Source organism: Gordionus sp. m RMFG-2023, chromosome 1 (assembly GCF_954871325.1).
Source record: "Gordionus sp. m RMFG-2023 chromosome 1, tfGorSpeb1-WG-v2, whole genome shotgun sequence".
NCBI classification, from domain to species: Eukaryota; Metazoa; Nematomorpha; class Gordioida; order Chordodea; family Parachordodidae; genus Gordionus; species Gordionus sp. m RMFG-2023.
The window spans coordinates 18,057,771-18,074,518 of NC_088775.1; the positions used below are offsets into that span (position 1 = coordinate 18,057,771).

Genomic DNA, 16,748 nt, shown 5'->3' on the forward strand with positions numbered 1-16,748 from the left:
TTTTTTTAAGAGTTGGGCTATCTGTGATATATAAAGCTATCTAGGCAGTCTATGTGTTATGCGCTCTAGAAAGGAGGGGGGGGGTTTGGATAGTGGAAAATATGTTTAACATTATAATAATTATAAAATTATTCTCCTTTTCCTTCGAATAAATAAATTGTAAGCTTGATATAAAATTTCAGTTAGATACTATAATAATATCTAATAAAATTACTAGAATAACAAAAATCTCAACAAAAAAAAATATCAATCATTTTATTTTCGTAAAATTTATATATCTATGATATTCATAATATTAAAATTTTGAAATGGGAAAAAATTCTCTCGATAAAGCCACATTATTAATTAGAAACAACTGTAACCATAGCTTAGAGATAAAAGGACAATCAAAATGGTGCTATAAGGTATGATATATAAAAATTTTACTAATATAAATTAATTTATAGTGTTCCCTAAATTTTATCGCAAATATTCCAGCTTTTAAAAACACTTCTATAAGGGTTAATACTACTCATCCTTCCTCACTCTCCGTTCATTACCAATATAATAATAGTGATAAAACAAAATGCGAGTATTTTTTATGAATTATATATTTTTATTTCTGATTTTAATTAGACTTCAATATCATTTTGGTGAACGTGGCATTTATCTACTTAATGTAGATAATAATGACATCAATTGTCAGTTTAAAACGGTATTAGATCCTATAAGATCTAACTTTCCTGTCACAATTTTTTCAGTTATATTAATTTTATTAATTTCATTCTGGAATGCTAAGTTAGTAATATTTTTATACAAATTATATCTACTATTTTTAGAAAAATTGGAATTAATAATATAAAAGAAAAAATTAAAAAAAAATTTGCTAAAAAAGTAAATTTAAAAAAAAATGATTATATATTAATTTATTCAATATACATTATTAATTTAATGGCTTACTTTATATCAATATGTTACTAGAAAAAGAAATTTAAAAACAAATCTATAGGTTTGGCTTAATTTTTATTTTTATACCCATCTCTCAGTTGATATTTATCATTTAAATCTCACTGTAGTCTCTTTCTTGAGGGCATTTTATTTATAGAAGATTGCCCAATGGTTGCATTATGCTATTGTTCCTATTGACAAAAGGATTAAGTAAATTTAATTATTACTTACAAATTTTGAAATGACAAAGTTAAGACTTTATTCTGAGATAATTTATAAAAATTTGGAAAATAAATATTTTTAATATAAAAATGTTGACAATGAATATATCTCAATATTAAGACTGACAAATAAAATTTCATAAATTATTCTTAAAAAATATATGTATTCTTTCTTTTATTTAACCTCAATAATATTAACCTATTCTAAAAAACTCTACCCAAAAAAGAATTGTCTTATATTCCCTAAAATACCAACAAACCATCATAACTTTAATGTTTATTAACATCATTATTAACACAAATTGGACTGTGCTAATATTAAAGATCAGACTTGGGCCAATATTTAGCATTTAAAAATCATTGGATATCAGGCAGATATATTCAAAAAACTGATATCTTATAAAGAAAACCTATCCGATGTGATATTTATTATTATTTTTGGTTATTTTTTTGATTATATTTATAATTTTATTTTAGACATAATTTCATAATGATAACAAAACAACTAAAGAAAGCAATAAATACAATTTATTCGTAGTGTTTTATGAAAAACTGAATTATTTAAGAAAAAATATGTTATTTTATCTACAACAAAAAAAGGATTTAAAAATATCAAACAAGTCACATTATTTGTTATTGGTTTCATTTGACCAATTTTTAAAAATGGCTAACTCAAGATATTAGCTACAAAATATTTAAAGCTTTGAGATTTTGCCCATAGATGGTAAAAAGGCTCAGGCATCATGACAAAATTTCTAGTTATAGCTAATAATAGTTATGACTAGCTTCTTGATTTTGCCCTTTTTAAAAGGTGGCTAAATGGAGGTGTTTAACAACTTTATATTATTTTAAATTAGTTATTAACTTTTGGAGAATAAAAAAAACAAGATACACTTAAATCATTCATGAAAGTTAGCTATTTTTTTGAACAGACACATATTTTATTATGACATTAGTTCAAAGATAGATAAATTAACATCAATATATATATATCGTTAAAAGTTAATGGAACAGGTTTGTAGTAGGATTGGACTAGTGAAAAATTTGTAGATTGGTGCAGCCCTAAAAACAAATAAAAACTAATATGAAAAAATAGATAAAATTATTGATACATTATTTTTTTTAATTATTGAAACAGCTAGCTAGTGTCCAAAAAATTGGCTTAGGCTCAAGCCTACTCAGGAGTTGGGTCAAGCCTTTTAACCCTTTATTGCTATATTTCAACATTAAAAAAAATCCTCTATTGCTCACCTATAAAAACTTGAATAATAATCACTGAGATTGTTTAAAATGTTATTTTTTGATATTTATTGAAATTTTATAATTATAAAATACAAAAATTACAAAATAATTTATAACTGGAGGAGGGACATATTTTTCCCACTGTGTATTATATACATTATTTTTTGTTCTGAAAAAAAAATCAATTTCTTTTAGCGTTAATACATAGCGAAACTTTACAAATAGAACATTCCCAGGATGTCCTAGAACATTCCCAGGATGTCCTAGAACATTCCCAGGATGTCCTAATATATTTTCCCAAGGGATTACGAATCACTAGCAAGAATATAGAAATATGATCTGATCCCTTTTCCCTTGTATCATCAGCGACATATTTTTTATGAAATTTTGAAGGAGTTGATATTAGATTGCTTTGCAAGGATGATGATACACTCAAGTCAAGAATCTTTTGAGATAGAAGATTTTGGATAATTTTTAATCGAAATAGAGACCTCTTATATAATCATCAGAGCCGTAATCTGATAAAAAATTTGGTGGGGGTATTGTAATTGCCCTCCAATTTAATTCAATTAGGTTGTCCTCGACTTCCTTTGAGTATATTTCAAAAGAAGAATCCGAATCAGTTGAACATATATCAGACAAGAAAATTTTTTTGAAAAATTTTATAAAAATATAATATTTTTAAAATATAAATGTAAAATAAGCATTATTATACAATGGGACATAAAATGACCAGATACATTTTTTGTAACTGCCAAAAAAATAAATGATCATTTTTAAAAATATTGATATTTTGTTTAGAATATATAAATGTTTCTTATCATTTTTTATTTATCAAATATACCAGAATTTTGCTAAAGTAGTTTTAAAAATTTTATAAAAAAAATTTTACATAAAATAAAATAAAAAGGTGGGATTGATAAAATAGTAAAATTTTTGCGCACGAAAATATTTAAATAAACATAAATAATATAATTTTTTAAATGGGGTAAATTTATACCATCTGTGTATTAAATAAAATAAAAAAATCAAGCTGGGTTAAATATGTCCCACCATGTCCTTTTTTAGGTGGGACAAATTTCAACCGGCTGTGTAATAAAGGGTTAATTATTGGAACAGCCAGCTAGTGTCTGAAAAATTGGCTTAGGCTCAAGCTGGCTCAGGAGTTGGGTCAAGCTGGCTCAGAACTTGGCTCAAGTCCTGAGCTCAGGAGTTGGCTTGAGTCCAATTGTGAGCCAAAATTTATTTATTTAGATATTTTAAAAGAATATAATAAAAATTAGAATTCGTGTGCCGCCATATTAAGTTCCATCATTTATATTTTAATAATATTTATATTTTTTTGTTTAAAAAATTTTTTTTAAAACAATAATTTATATTATGTTATGAAAATGGATTTATTTATTTGTTGTTTTTTTGATAAAAAAAAATGATATGCTGTATTGTAATTAATATTATTTATGTTACAATTTATTAGTGATTTTCATGCCCAAAATTTAAGCAAAAAATATTTTTTGAAGTTCAAAAAGATTTTTGAACATATTTTGATTTGATAAAAATTTTAAATCTTGTTTGTAAATAAGTCTTTTTTAATGATTGTGATCTTTTATAGTTTTTTTAATCATTTTTATATTATCTATTTTTTAAATATATAAAAAGAGGTGGTTTTTTCTAAATAATATATTTTTTTAAAATAGTTATTGACAAAAACAAGAGAAAAAGAGAGATTCAAATGTTAACTATATCAAAAATTACTAAAACGAAATTCTAATATAAGAATAAACTCAGAATGAAAACTATCAAATTAATGAACTAAATTATGACTTAAAAAATAAATGCAACACGAACTAAAATTTGGACTTATATCTTTATTGAATAAAATGTATTCATCATCTTTATTAAATAAAAAATATTCATCAAATTACAAAGGTCAAAAATTATAAGCGCAAAATGTTATCATAATTCAAAAAAGGTTTTATTAAAATTAAAAAAAAGTTATCAAAAAATAAAAAGTCACAAGTTTTACAAAAATTAAAAAAGTAATCTTTTTTTCTTACAAAAATATAATATCAATTAATTTCTAATATTTAAAAATGACTGACATTTTTCTAACTAAATACAAAAACATAGATAAATAAATATGATTGACATTATCTTATAAATGTATTATTTATGACAGTTATATCAAACTTTTTTATGTTATTTTACATGATCTTTTGAAGGATAATATTTTAATGTGACAATTGTCATAGTTATTTTTCAACATTTTTGAAATTTTTTGGCACAAAAGTGTGTAAATAATATTTATATTGTAAAGATTTTAAATTATAAATTCAATGAAGATGTTCCTTGGAAAAATGACAATTATCATAATCGGTATTTTTAAACATATTTGATTTTTTTGACGCTTATGGGCAAAATTTGTATTAACATGTTAAATTAAAATTTCAATTAAGATGTATTATATAAAAGTGACAATTGTCATAATTGTTTTTTTTAAAGTTTTTTGAATTTTTTTGATGCAAATGGGCAAAAATAAGTATTGCTAACATAAATAAAACTTCAGTGAAGATGTACTCTAGATGAGTGATAATTGTCATAATCGTTATTTTTAAATTTTTTTTATTTTTTTTGACGCAAGTGAGTAAAAATATAGATTGTCAACATGTTAAAATAAAATTTCAGGGAAGATGTACCATAGAAAAGTGACAATTGTCGATCATTATTTTTAAAGTTTTTTGAATTTTTGGGTTAAAATTAGTGTTATAATTTATTTTATAAGTAAAGAAATTAAAAGATAATCATTATTTTTTTTAAGCTAAAGATATTTTGATAAATAATCATTTATTAACTCAAGATTTTATTTCTTTATTCTTTCAGTAAATATTAATTCATTTTTTTATTAAATATTTTTAAAGGTGGTTTTAATTAATATTAAGTATATGAATTTTTAAATGTGGTTATTTAAATAATAATTATTTTATCAGATAGCTGCAGAAATATTATTTGAATGGCCCAATTAAAAAAATTTTTTTTTTATCCCGGCTCCTATTTTCAAAAATAAACTAGGCCTGGCCAGGATTTAAAAAAAAATATTTAGACATAGTCCGTGCTTTTTTAATGTTGTTTTAGGTCTAACTAACCACCATCTTTCAATTGTTATAGCTCATTATTAATATTTCTATATTCAATATCAACAAAGATTTTACCTTATAATATATATATACATTTTGTCTCCTGTTGGAAAATTCTCTCGTTGAGCCACTTGAGTGGCCTCCAGAACTCTTAGATAGCTCACATGCTTATTTTTAACTACAAGTATAAATATATTTAAAAATTCTTCCACTCCAGTCTAGTGCTTTGTTTTGGATAATTTTATGAATAATATTTTAGTTTTAAAAATAAATTATACATTTTAAGAAAATATTAAAAACACAAAAGTATCAGAGTAATTTTTCTTTAATGCCGCTTTTATTTTATTTTATATTTTCAATTAATGTCTAAAAGTTTTATATATTTTTTTTATTGTTTATAAAAATGTGTTAGAAAGTAAATAACATTCAATACTGGAAAATTCACAATTTAAAAAATTTTTTTATTTTCTTTTTAAAATTCTTGGTTAAATCTTTTCCATTTTTACTTATAATTTACTTAATTTGAAAACCAATTTAAATAAAAAATAGCCACTATAGTTAACTTCACTTATTTTTTACTTGAAATATTTTATTTAATTATTATATTAAAAACTATTAGGCCAAAATAAACCAAATATATGAAAATATATTTAAATAATAAGCCTTACAAAATTCTGAGTCAATTTTCGACTCAAATACAAGCTGAGTTTAGAGCTAAGCAGGCTTGGCTCAGCCATTTAATAACACTAATCGCAAATTAATAAATTTCGGCTCAAAAGTCGGCTTGAGCCAACTCCCGAGCTAGCCTACTAATATGGCTCAAAGAGCCGAGTTAAGCCTGAGTCAATTTTCGACTTAAAAACTAGATGAGTTTAAAGCTAAGCCGGCTTGGCTCAGCCATTTTACAACACTAATCTCAAATAAATAAATTTCGACTCAAAATGTCGGCTTGAACCTACTCGAGCCAGCCGACTAATATGACTCAAAGAGCTGACTTGATGAGTTGATTTTCGACTCAAAAACTAGATGACTTTAGGGCTAAGTCGGCTTGGCTCACCCATTTAACAACACTAATCGCAAAAATAAATTTCGGCTTAAAAATTGGCTTGAGCCAAATTCTGAGCCTACTCGAGCCAGCCGACTAATATTGCTCAATGAGCAGGCTTGAGCCTAAGCCCAATTTTCATCTCAAAAACTGGCTGAGTTTAGGGTTAAGCCGGTTTGGCTCAGCCCTTTAACAACACTACAGCCGGCCACCTAAAATGAATGTTAGTCATTGGGTAGCACAGGATTATCAAATTTGCCTTTTTATATTTTTTTAGGAGCTTGATATTCATAGGAAACTGGAAATGTATCAGCTCATCTTTTCTTTATCTGGATCTTGAGTCTAACCCCATTAAAACTTTATGTATGGATAAAGCATGGTAGCTAATAGCAATTACATACTCATATAATGATTTCCAGCTTCATAAGATCATAAATTAAAATTCATCCAAGACTTCATTTTCATTTCTTATTTCATTATCATACGGAAATCTCTAAAAAGCAAAATTTCAAAAAAAAATTTTTAAACAATTTTTGAAGATTTTTTGATCATATTAAAATACTTAAAAACCTTAATGAAGTCTTTATGTCCATTGTCTTGTATATTTTATTTTGAATACAAAAACACCTTTCAAATATTTTGATATCTTATCAAATGTATGCACCATTTAATTTTTCATGGACAAAATTTTTGTAAACACAAACTATGGAAAAATATGGTATTGTTGGTTAATGATTTATCAACTAGTTTAATTTAAATTAAATAGACAATTTAAAATAATTTTAATTTATATGAAAATTATATATTTTTTTTATTTTCAAACTTGAACTTAAAAATATTGAGATTTAACTGTAATTTTAGATAAAAAGTAATGACTTTTTTCTGATCCGGACAAATTTTCGATACATTGAAATGTCAAAGGTATTGCTGATACCTACCTAACCCTCAAAAATCCCTTTTTAACCTTGTTATAACTTATATGTTATAAAAGTTATCATATTTGAGTAAGATATTATTTGAATATTATATGTTTTAATATTATATAAACTTAAAAGATCAATTGAATTAATTAATTTTATAGTCTACAAAGCATTTAGTAAAGATTACTTTCATCATCATGTACATTTTAAAATATAGAGCGTAGAAAACCTTACCAATATAAACTAATAAAATATCAACTCTCGGAAATTTCATGATATATATTATATTACGAACAAAAAATTGCATTATACTTCTTTTATCAAATTGAGTAGTATAGTTATTATTTTCTTAAGAACTTAACAATTAGCCCCTCATGTTTCATATTGAGCCTTTTTTTATGCTGATCAAAATGTAACTGCCAGAGGTTTTACAAAAATTAATCACATTATACTGGATTCTGTGGGATAGTGATTAAAAAGTTTAAACATTACAAATATATCCAAACCAGCTTTTTGTTTAACCAAATACACCTATTGTTATTATAATCATTCTCGTCCTGACAATGAAGTTGATCAGGATTTTAGTCGGAGTGGGGGAACCTCCTAAGTTTACTGGACGGCTTTAGAGCTCATTTTTGAAGGTTGCATTAAAAAAATTATCTTTTACTTGGCAAAGGGATTTTGATTTTTTTGAATCGATCGGAATAAGCTTCCAAATCTTTGCTGATTAACCTTAAGCTAGCATTTCTTAAAGGCTAGACAATTCGAAAAAGATTTGAACCTCAAAAGGATTTAGGGTAGAAACTTATTTTTTTTATTGTGCTCCATGATATTTTAGGGTCGATAAATTTTCATTTATGATCACATTTTCCCTTATCACAATTTCAAAATTATAAGTTTTTTAGTGTAAATTATAAATAAAAAATACGCAATTAATATTGCTGACAAGGTTATTATAAGATTTATTCATTGAAATAAATGATTTATCCTCAAACGTTGCAAATAGGATTAAAATTAAATAAGAGATTACTATTTATGTTTCAATTATATTTAAAACTGATCAAAAGATATTTCATAATCTGAATAAGTGATAACATTCACCAGCATGATAGTTGTTAACTGCAGAAGATCCATTTATATGTTAATGGTCATATTTTTTTACTTGAAATTTCAAAACTTAAAGTGAACATTTTATTTTATGTAAGGTGCCATGCCAGATTTAATATTGTTTTTTATTTTTGCGAGTTGCAAAATTAGCCAAATCTAAAACAATTGTCCCGACATATTTATTGAAATAAATAACTTTATAAATTTTTTGGGAAAATAATAATTAATTGTTTTTGTAAGGGAAAAATCGAGAAAGCTAAAATTATGAACTTTAAAATTTTTTATGAAAAAAACAAGAAATGATTAGTCATAGTCACCCATTTTGACTATGAATTAAAATTGGCATTTTATTCTATTTCAAGTTTTATTTTTTTTGAGTTTTGAATTTTAAATTATTAACTATGTGTTATTTATTCATTATTTTTGAATTAAAAAAAGTGGAGATAGGGGTTTCAATCCGAACCGCCTCATTGTGAAAGTTTTTTGGTCTGGCTAAAATATTTTCCACAATAGATTTGCGATTAAAAAAATATCCTATGACAAAAATACCCCCGAAACAGTGGGAAAAATATACCCTCATGTGGGTGATAACCTTTTTTTCTCACTTTCAAAGGCGAATATAATATTTATGGTAAATAAGTAGGTCATCAAGTAATATATTATTTATTTATTGGAGAATGGGGGGGGGGGTATTTGAAATTTGAGGTAGCTCATCAATTGTTCAGAATGAAATAGAATTAAAAATTTTATAGTTAAACAATTTAAGGGTTATACAAAAATTATAACATGAAAATAAGGAGAAAAATACATAGAATTATAATGGCTAAAAATTCGGGCAAAAGCACACAGAACAAAAATAATGCTGTTAAACGGCTCGATTTTTTAAAATGGCTAACCTAATATTTTAGGCAAACAATATTACACAAGCTTGGAGATTTTACTTATTGATGGCAGAATGAATTGTATGTCTATTAACGAAATCTCTAGGCTTGCATACTATTGGCTAAAATATTGGGTTACCGTTTTTAAAAAATCGAGTCGTATAACAACACAACCCAAGGACAAGAAAACACAAGAATATCCCAATTTTAGAAAAAAATTTAAATGCTTAGAAAAAGAGTAATTTTAAAAATATCCTTCCTTGAGCTTTTTTTTTTTAAAATTTGGATATTTTTGTCTTTTTGTTCAGTATATTTTTGTCGGGGATTCAAAGCAAAATCATATGATATTAATTATATTGTTTGCTAAATTATTTAAGCATATACTTCGGAAATTTAAAAAAAATTTACCTTCACGTTTCCTTAAACCGAACCGTTATAATTTTCTGAACTGTAACGAACCATTAAAAAGAAAATATAAAAACAGCGAACCGAACTGTTACAAATTTTTAAAAGCGCTTATAACGGTTCAGTTTAAACCAATTCATAACGGTTTTTAAAAATATTTTAAATTATTAATATAAATTTGAAATTTTAATCTGGGGACAATTTAAATTCGTGATTTCTTTTCAAATTAAAATTTTTTTACAATTAAATCGCCATTATTTTTATATCAATCATTACCAAGTTTATTTATACTTAATATACTCAATTGCAAATTACTAGTTAATAAATAATTTTCATGATTAAATTAAATAAGGAATTGTAAAAGTATAAATTAAAAAAATTTTCTCTAAGATTAATATTTTCTTAAAAATTAAATTTATAAAAAGCGGAATGGACCGAAAAAAATCGTTATAAATTCTGAACCGAACTAACCGTGGATGTCTTAAAAAAAACCGAAATGGAACAAAAGCTTTATAGAATTTCTAACCAAAACCTAAACGAACCGAACCGCCATATATAACGGTTCGAAGCCCTGATTAAAGGTGCCACCTTAAGATTTTTTTCAAAAAAATCTTCATAATGCATTTGCACTTCCGCACTGCCATATTTTATTCTAAAACGCTTTTAAAGAATGAGTTAAAGATTTATTCTCAAATTTATTATCACTAATCTTTTGCTCTCATTTGGCATCTGAAATGGATTTTTTTTTCTCACTTGAGAGGAGTGGGATGAGGCTATCGATAGTGTTCATTTTTCTTATTTTTGAGTTTCTTATATATTATTTAGCAAATTAGTTGGTTTTTTTAAATAAAAAAGGAAATATTTTATTATGTAATTTAAGGGAGGACAAAATGAAAATGGCCTTCCAATAAATACTCAATGTGATACTGTACAAGTTTACGATACAAACATTTTGGTGATTTCTGAGCAACAACCTCTAATCATGACTCCAAGTCATTCGATAAGCAACGTGAATACCATTATTGGAACAAAATTTCCGACCTTGAAGTGCGAACAAGTGATGACTGGTAAAGAAAGCGCTACAGAGATACCATATAAATTCACTCTTAAAGAAATAGCTGCTATTCATAAACTTCATAACGACAGTTTGTTCAATAATTTTATTTTTAAGTGTAAAATAATATAATATACTAACTCAATATTGGGAAAAGTATAACTATCAATTATCCAATACAGAATTTAGAATATTTATGTTTAAGTCCGGCATTGATACTTCTCAAAACCGGTCCTAGACGTTCAAATTTTTTCGAAAGCTCAGGCATGATCCGAACTACGTTCTTATATTAAGAAATTGGTAAGTCGTCTGACTTGGATTTTAGGTCTCTTTTATCGAGATTCTTTAATTGATAGAAACTTTTTCTTGAAATATAAGGTCAGGCAGACTAGATTATTATTATGACATAGAGAAGATCAAACGAAGTATAACGTTTATGGGACGCGTCCCATTTTTTTAGAAAAAAACAACCGGATATCCGTCTAATTTTTTATAACAAATTAACGTGTTAAAATTGGTATTTTTTCTGAAGTCTTCAGTTGTCTCCATTAAATTTATTATAGAAAATATATATTATATTCAAATTTTGTTTATCTTACTTCATTAGTTTTAAATATGTAAGCGTTTTATGAAGAACATGAGTAAATTATACGTTATGCCACATCAGAGTAGCATGTTTTCAACCTTATTTATTGAATATATGGGGGAAAATGACGATATTACTTTTTTTTGCCACTTGAATTATTTTTAAAAAATAAAAATTTTCAACAATAGTTAAATACGCAAAACATCTTTTGAAAATAAAAAGTATGTAATATATTCATCCGTTAAATGTTAGGAACTGAAATCACGACAATTTACCATTAAAAAAACTATATGAAAAATCAACGCATAATTATATAGAACTAAATTTTATTGATTCTTATTTGATTATTTTATTTTTATTAATTTTTTTTTTTGTTTCAATAAACAATTTTACGAATTCTTTATATAAAATTCTTTCCCAGGCTGGAGTAATTCATAACTAAAATTGATGTTTTATAAATCATTAAATAAATGATTGGAAAAAAATTTAATGTTATGTGGAGTTTTTTTTATGTAAACAATATTTCTTTATATTAATAAATTGTCTTGGTTTCAGTAGTTTGTATGGGTAAAAAGTTAAAGTATTAGTCATTCATCTCTGAAAAAACTAGTGTCTACACTGTTTAAGGCCTCGGTTGAACGATGCGACACGCATTATTGGGTATTTTTCAAAAGCAAGCAAATAATATGTAAAATTTATAACAACTACGATGCGATGAAATAAATTACATCGCTATGGATTATTAAGATTTACCTTTGATTTATTTACTTTTTAGAAATACCTAACAATGGGGGCCGCATCGCTCGAGCAACTCGCGCTTACTATAAACAAGGCCTAAGGCTCCATTTGTATGTATAATAAGTTCAATGCTAGTTAAGCGATGCAATTTATCGCTAAATGATAGCGTCGCTCTATCATTTATCATTATTTAAATGAGGTTTAACTCTTTTTAAAAGTTTTCAGGATCTTGAACTTAAAATATCTAAGTTCTTAGAATATGAAAAGAGTATTTTATTATTTTTCTCCAATGGCATGTTCAGTATTTCATTTTAAGCGCTGAGCTATAGCATATTTGTGGACAAATTCTGTCCAATATATAACGTCCCTGAGACGTGTCTCGTCTCGGATATACTATCTTTGGGACGCACCCTATTTTTTTTCTACGTAACATAATAAATTTTTCATATAAAATCTGTGATTACGCCTTTACATGATTTTAGTCTATTAAATTTTATTACTTTTTAGACGATGAAATTAATGCATTGGATACCAATAATCACCTGTATATTGATAATGAAGATAACAATACGAATATGGTAATAGCTAAACGCGACGCCATCTTGGATGTGGTCGATTTTGAAAGTGTTGGGAAAAAAATAGATAATCCGCCAGTGATCGAATCAAAGTCCCCACCATATAAAGAGAATAGTAGATTGACGTTTTTGGACACTTTTAGAGGGTAAGAATTTTTTTGAAAAATATGTGTTTAAATTACTAACGGGAACCTATTTTTAAGTGAAATAATATAAACCTAGAATTTTTATATATTTTGTATATTTTTTTATCCATATAAAATTAATATCTGACCATAAATAAAGAATATCAGTATTAAATACAAAATTGATTAATATTTTTTGATCAGTTAAGAAAATAATTTGATAAGTAAAAAAAATAATTTATCAGTAAAAATAAAATTTGTTCAGTAAAAAAAAAATTCACGTTTCTTTATAACTAATAATGAAATTGACTTGTGACGACAGAAGTCATTGAATGTCCTAAGAACAATGCTTTTTTTAAAAAACTTCTCACACCGATTTATGCGCATTTCTTAGAGTATTAGGCATCTTTCCCCATCACGGAACATGAAATTTAAACTTATTAGATGAGGTTCGGGCAGTAAAATTAAAAGGTTAGATATGGGTTAGGTTATGGTCTAACTAAACTATGAATACTCAGGGGTAATTCCATGACAAATCGACCGATTCCGACAACCATCTCAAAAATGAATGAAATTTGGCATGTTAGGTATTTATGTTGTTAATGTTAATAAAATCAATTTTAGAGCGCTAGCTCAACCAGATCCAAAGATATGAACCTTCATGAATTAAATCTTGTTTTTTAAAAAAAAATACTTAAGATAGAGTTACAATTAGAGGTGGACGCGGGCCTAATTTTTTATTCACGGCCCGCCCGCTCAAGGTGGCAATAAAAAAATTCACGCTTACCACTAAATAATTTTCGACCTGCTCGCTCACCAAAGGCGATATTTTGCACGCTCGTCACGCCCGAAATTCACGGTGTTTTAAATTTTTCAAAATTATTGCTATAATTTTACACTTTTTTGAATTTATTCTATTTATTTCTCTAATTTCATAATCCATATTAATAACAAAAAATAAATACAATCTATAATTTGAATTTTTTATTTAGAAAAAGAAGAATGTTTATCTTTTTTTTATTTCAATTGTATACGCCTTTCCTCTAATAAGAGATTAGCTACAGAAATAATCTTTCACTAGAAGCCAAACTTGCCGGGGCTAACAAAATTTTACTCGCTAATTTTCTCAAAAAAGGAAATCCTGCTTCCAAAACTTCAAAAGATAGGAACTAAATAGTTCTAATCCATTTTTGAGGGATCTCTTCATTTCTTAGTTTTATTGTCTTGTTATTTGTTTTATGAGCGATGAATCTTTTAAGTTCATCCTCACAGCTTTCACTGGTAGATGTTAGTGCTTCATCTGAATCATCTAGAAATTCTCTAAATTTTTCATTTAGAATATACGGTCTTTTATGAGTGTAGTGTAAGATGAATTAGGAAAGTTATAAATGATAGTTGGCATTGATCATTTAGAATATACGGTTTTTTATCAATGAAAAGAATGATAAACATAGGATGGAAAATCCTAGGAAAGTTATAAATGATAGTTGGCATTGACTTATGCATATCATCTAATTTTATATCATTATTTTTAAGGTTGTTTTATATATATAATCCTTTTCTTCTTTTATTAAACTTAAGACTTTTGAAATTCGGATCTAGAATTAAGCCTATCTTATGTAATGGCTGGATAATAAATCTTTCTTTAAAAGAAATCTTGTTTTGTTTTTTAAGGTTTTGATTATTATTGCATCACTTTCAGAAGGTTAACAAAATTTTTTTTATTTTTGTTTCCATAGATAAATTTAATTGAGCATTCTTTAAATATTGATAAAAATTTATCTAACTCGCATATGTTGTTGATATCAATTGGGGCTAATTTTAATTCTTGCTTGCTAAACAAGTATACCATTTCAGAATATGATTTTAAGAAACACTGTATCATGATATATACAGAGTTATCTCTTTATTAAATATTGTTTAAGGGTGTGTCTTAGCATTCTATTAGCTGTAGATTGTTTGAAATATTATACTCTTTTTTTTACACCATTTATATTTAAGACTATTTCTTTGAACAATTGTCAAAAATTCCAAAATTATTGCTGATCCAAGATTAGTGATATAATATCTCTTTTACCACATTATGTTAAATATTATATATAACTGTACTAAAATTAATATATATTGCAAGATAAAGAAATAATAATGACAGTTGCATAATAAAAATGAGATAACTATAAGTACCTAGGAGATTAATTACATATCAGAGATAAATTTTATTTCTTACCAAATATTCACAATCATAATTATAACAAAAGTTTCAAGAAACGTATTTGCAAAAAGGAGAATAGATATATGCAAAAAACATATATAAGATCAATAAAGAATTAAGAGACCTGTAGAGGTCAAAATCTTAGGTCCAGAAAGGAATTTTTCAAGCCAAAATCGGCCCGGATTTTTAGAGTTATATATTATTTTTCGGGCTGGGCCTATGAGTCTCTTGTAGTAATTGTTGATTTAGTAATATAATATAAATTTGATTCTATATTTCATTATTGAGTAAATAAATATCAAATTATCACCCCCCCCCTAAGGACGAGGGGGGGGTTCTAAAAATTTTTGCTCTCCTGAAAATTTTACTGTAGGATGACTGCATCCTACCTCTACTCTGAGAATTTCTGACGATCATTTGTCTCCCCCCCCCACTATGTTGGAAGCCATTGAATTACAGTTAATAGTAAGTAATGTTTGTAAAAAAGAATGATTTAATACCATTGAAAAGAATGTGTTGATAGATCTAAAATAAACTATTTTAAATATATAAAATAAATATCTTTTAAGACGAAATTGGATCTTTAATTATTGTTAAATATAGAAAGCTTGTAAAGAATAAATTTATAATAATAAAAGTCAACGTATAAAAAAATTTAATTTTATGATATATCGATGGAAGATATGTTTTATCAATAAATGCTATTTAAATTTTTTAATAAAATATTGTTTTAAATTATTTTTATAATGGTTTTATTCATTAAAATATTCAACGACTTCTATAAATATACACCAATTTTTTTTACAAATTTGTTTCAAACTTTCCCTTTTGCATGTAATATAAATTAGTAATTATATTTCAGTTAATCTATAAGTATTTGATCTGTTCAAATACTCTAAGAAATCGCAAGGAAAAAAATTAAAAATATAGACAAGAATTAGGCATTTTACAATGTGATGTTGATCAAAATATATTGATATCATAAATTTCAGAAGTAAAAGCTGCATGTTTAATAGCAAATTATGTGTAAAAAATTAGCTTCCTTAAGAAACAATTAAATCAGGCCTTAAGTTAGTGGAATGGGCTTTGCCACCATGCCCCTTAAGAGATGGCATTTTACTAACAATTACTAGTTCTACTTCTTCTTCAGAAAGAAAAATTGATCGATTTGGGTAATCTTACTAAAACAGAAATTGATTGAAGATCTCAACAACAGGGTCAAAAAATATTAAAGAAAATTATAATATTGAATATGAATCAGAATAAGACTGATACGGAGAGCGAAACATTAGTTATTCAATGACAATGAATTTAAAAAAATATTATAAAATTAATAATATTGATTCATTTTACTATTATATGTAAGGACCGGCCAAATACAAACCCTGGTTTTTATAAATTATATCTTTAGATATTGAATTGGGAGATTTTAAGTGGTTTCTCAAAATTCCCTTCGAAATTGGAACGCTCATGTTTATATCCATCTCTGTCTTCATTTTTGACATCACGTATCTTTTACCACCCCTAAGATAATCTTTTAAATTCGGCCTTGAATGCTTGGAAATCTTTGGCTTTG

General features: G+C 25.8%; 1 protein-coding gene across 8 annotated transcripts in view; it reads left to right on the forward strand.

The window, feature by feature from the left end:
* Positions 1-271: 271 nt before the first annotated feature.
* The window catches only part of LOC135922857 (heparan-alpha-glucosaminide N-acetyltransferase-like), a 41,650-nt gene continuing 25,173 nt past the window's right edge, over positions 272-16,748 (forward strand). For 4 of the 8 annotated variants that reach the window (XR_010571054.1, XR_010571055.1, XM_065457353.1 and 1 more), the window contains exons 1-6: positions 272-404; positions 447-571; positions 616-777; positions 819-873; positions 10,763-11,027; positions 12,768-12,981. Coding sequence is in view for 6 of the 8 variants with exons in the window: in XM_065457353.1 (XP_065313425.1) it covers positions 309-404; positions 447-571; positions 616-777; positions 819-873; positions 10,763-11,027; positions 12,768-12,981 (917 nt within the window). In the remaining 2 variants the exon portion in view is untranslated. Of the gene's footprint in view, positions 405-446; positions 572-615; positions 778-818; positions 874-10,762; positions 11,028-12,767; positions 12,982-16,748 lie in introns of those variants that run through there. The other 4 variants (XM_065457354.1, XM_065457356.1, XM_065457358.1 and 1 more) reach the window with 4 other exon arrangements.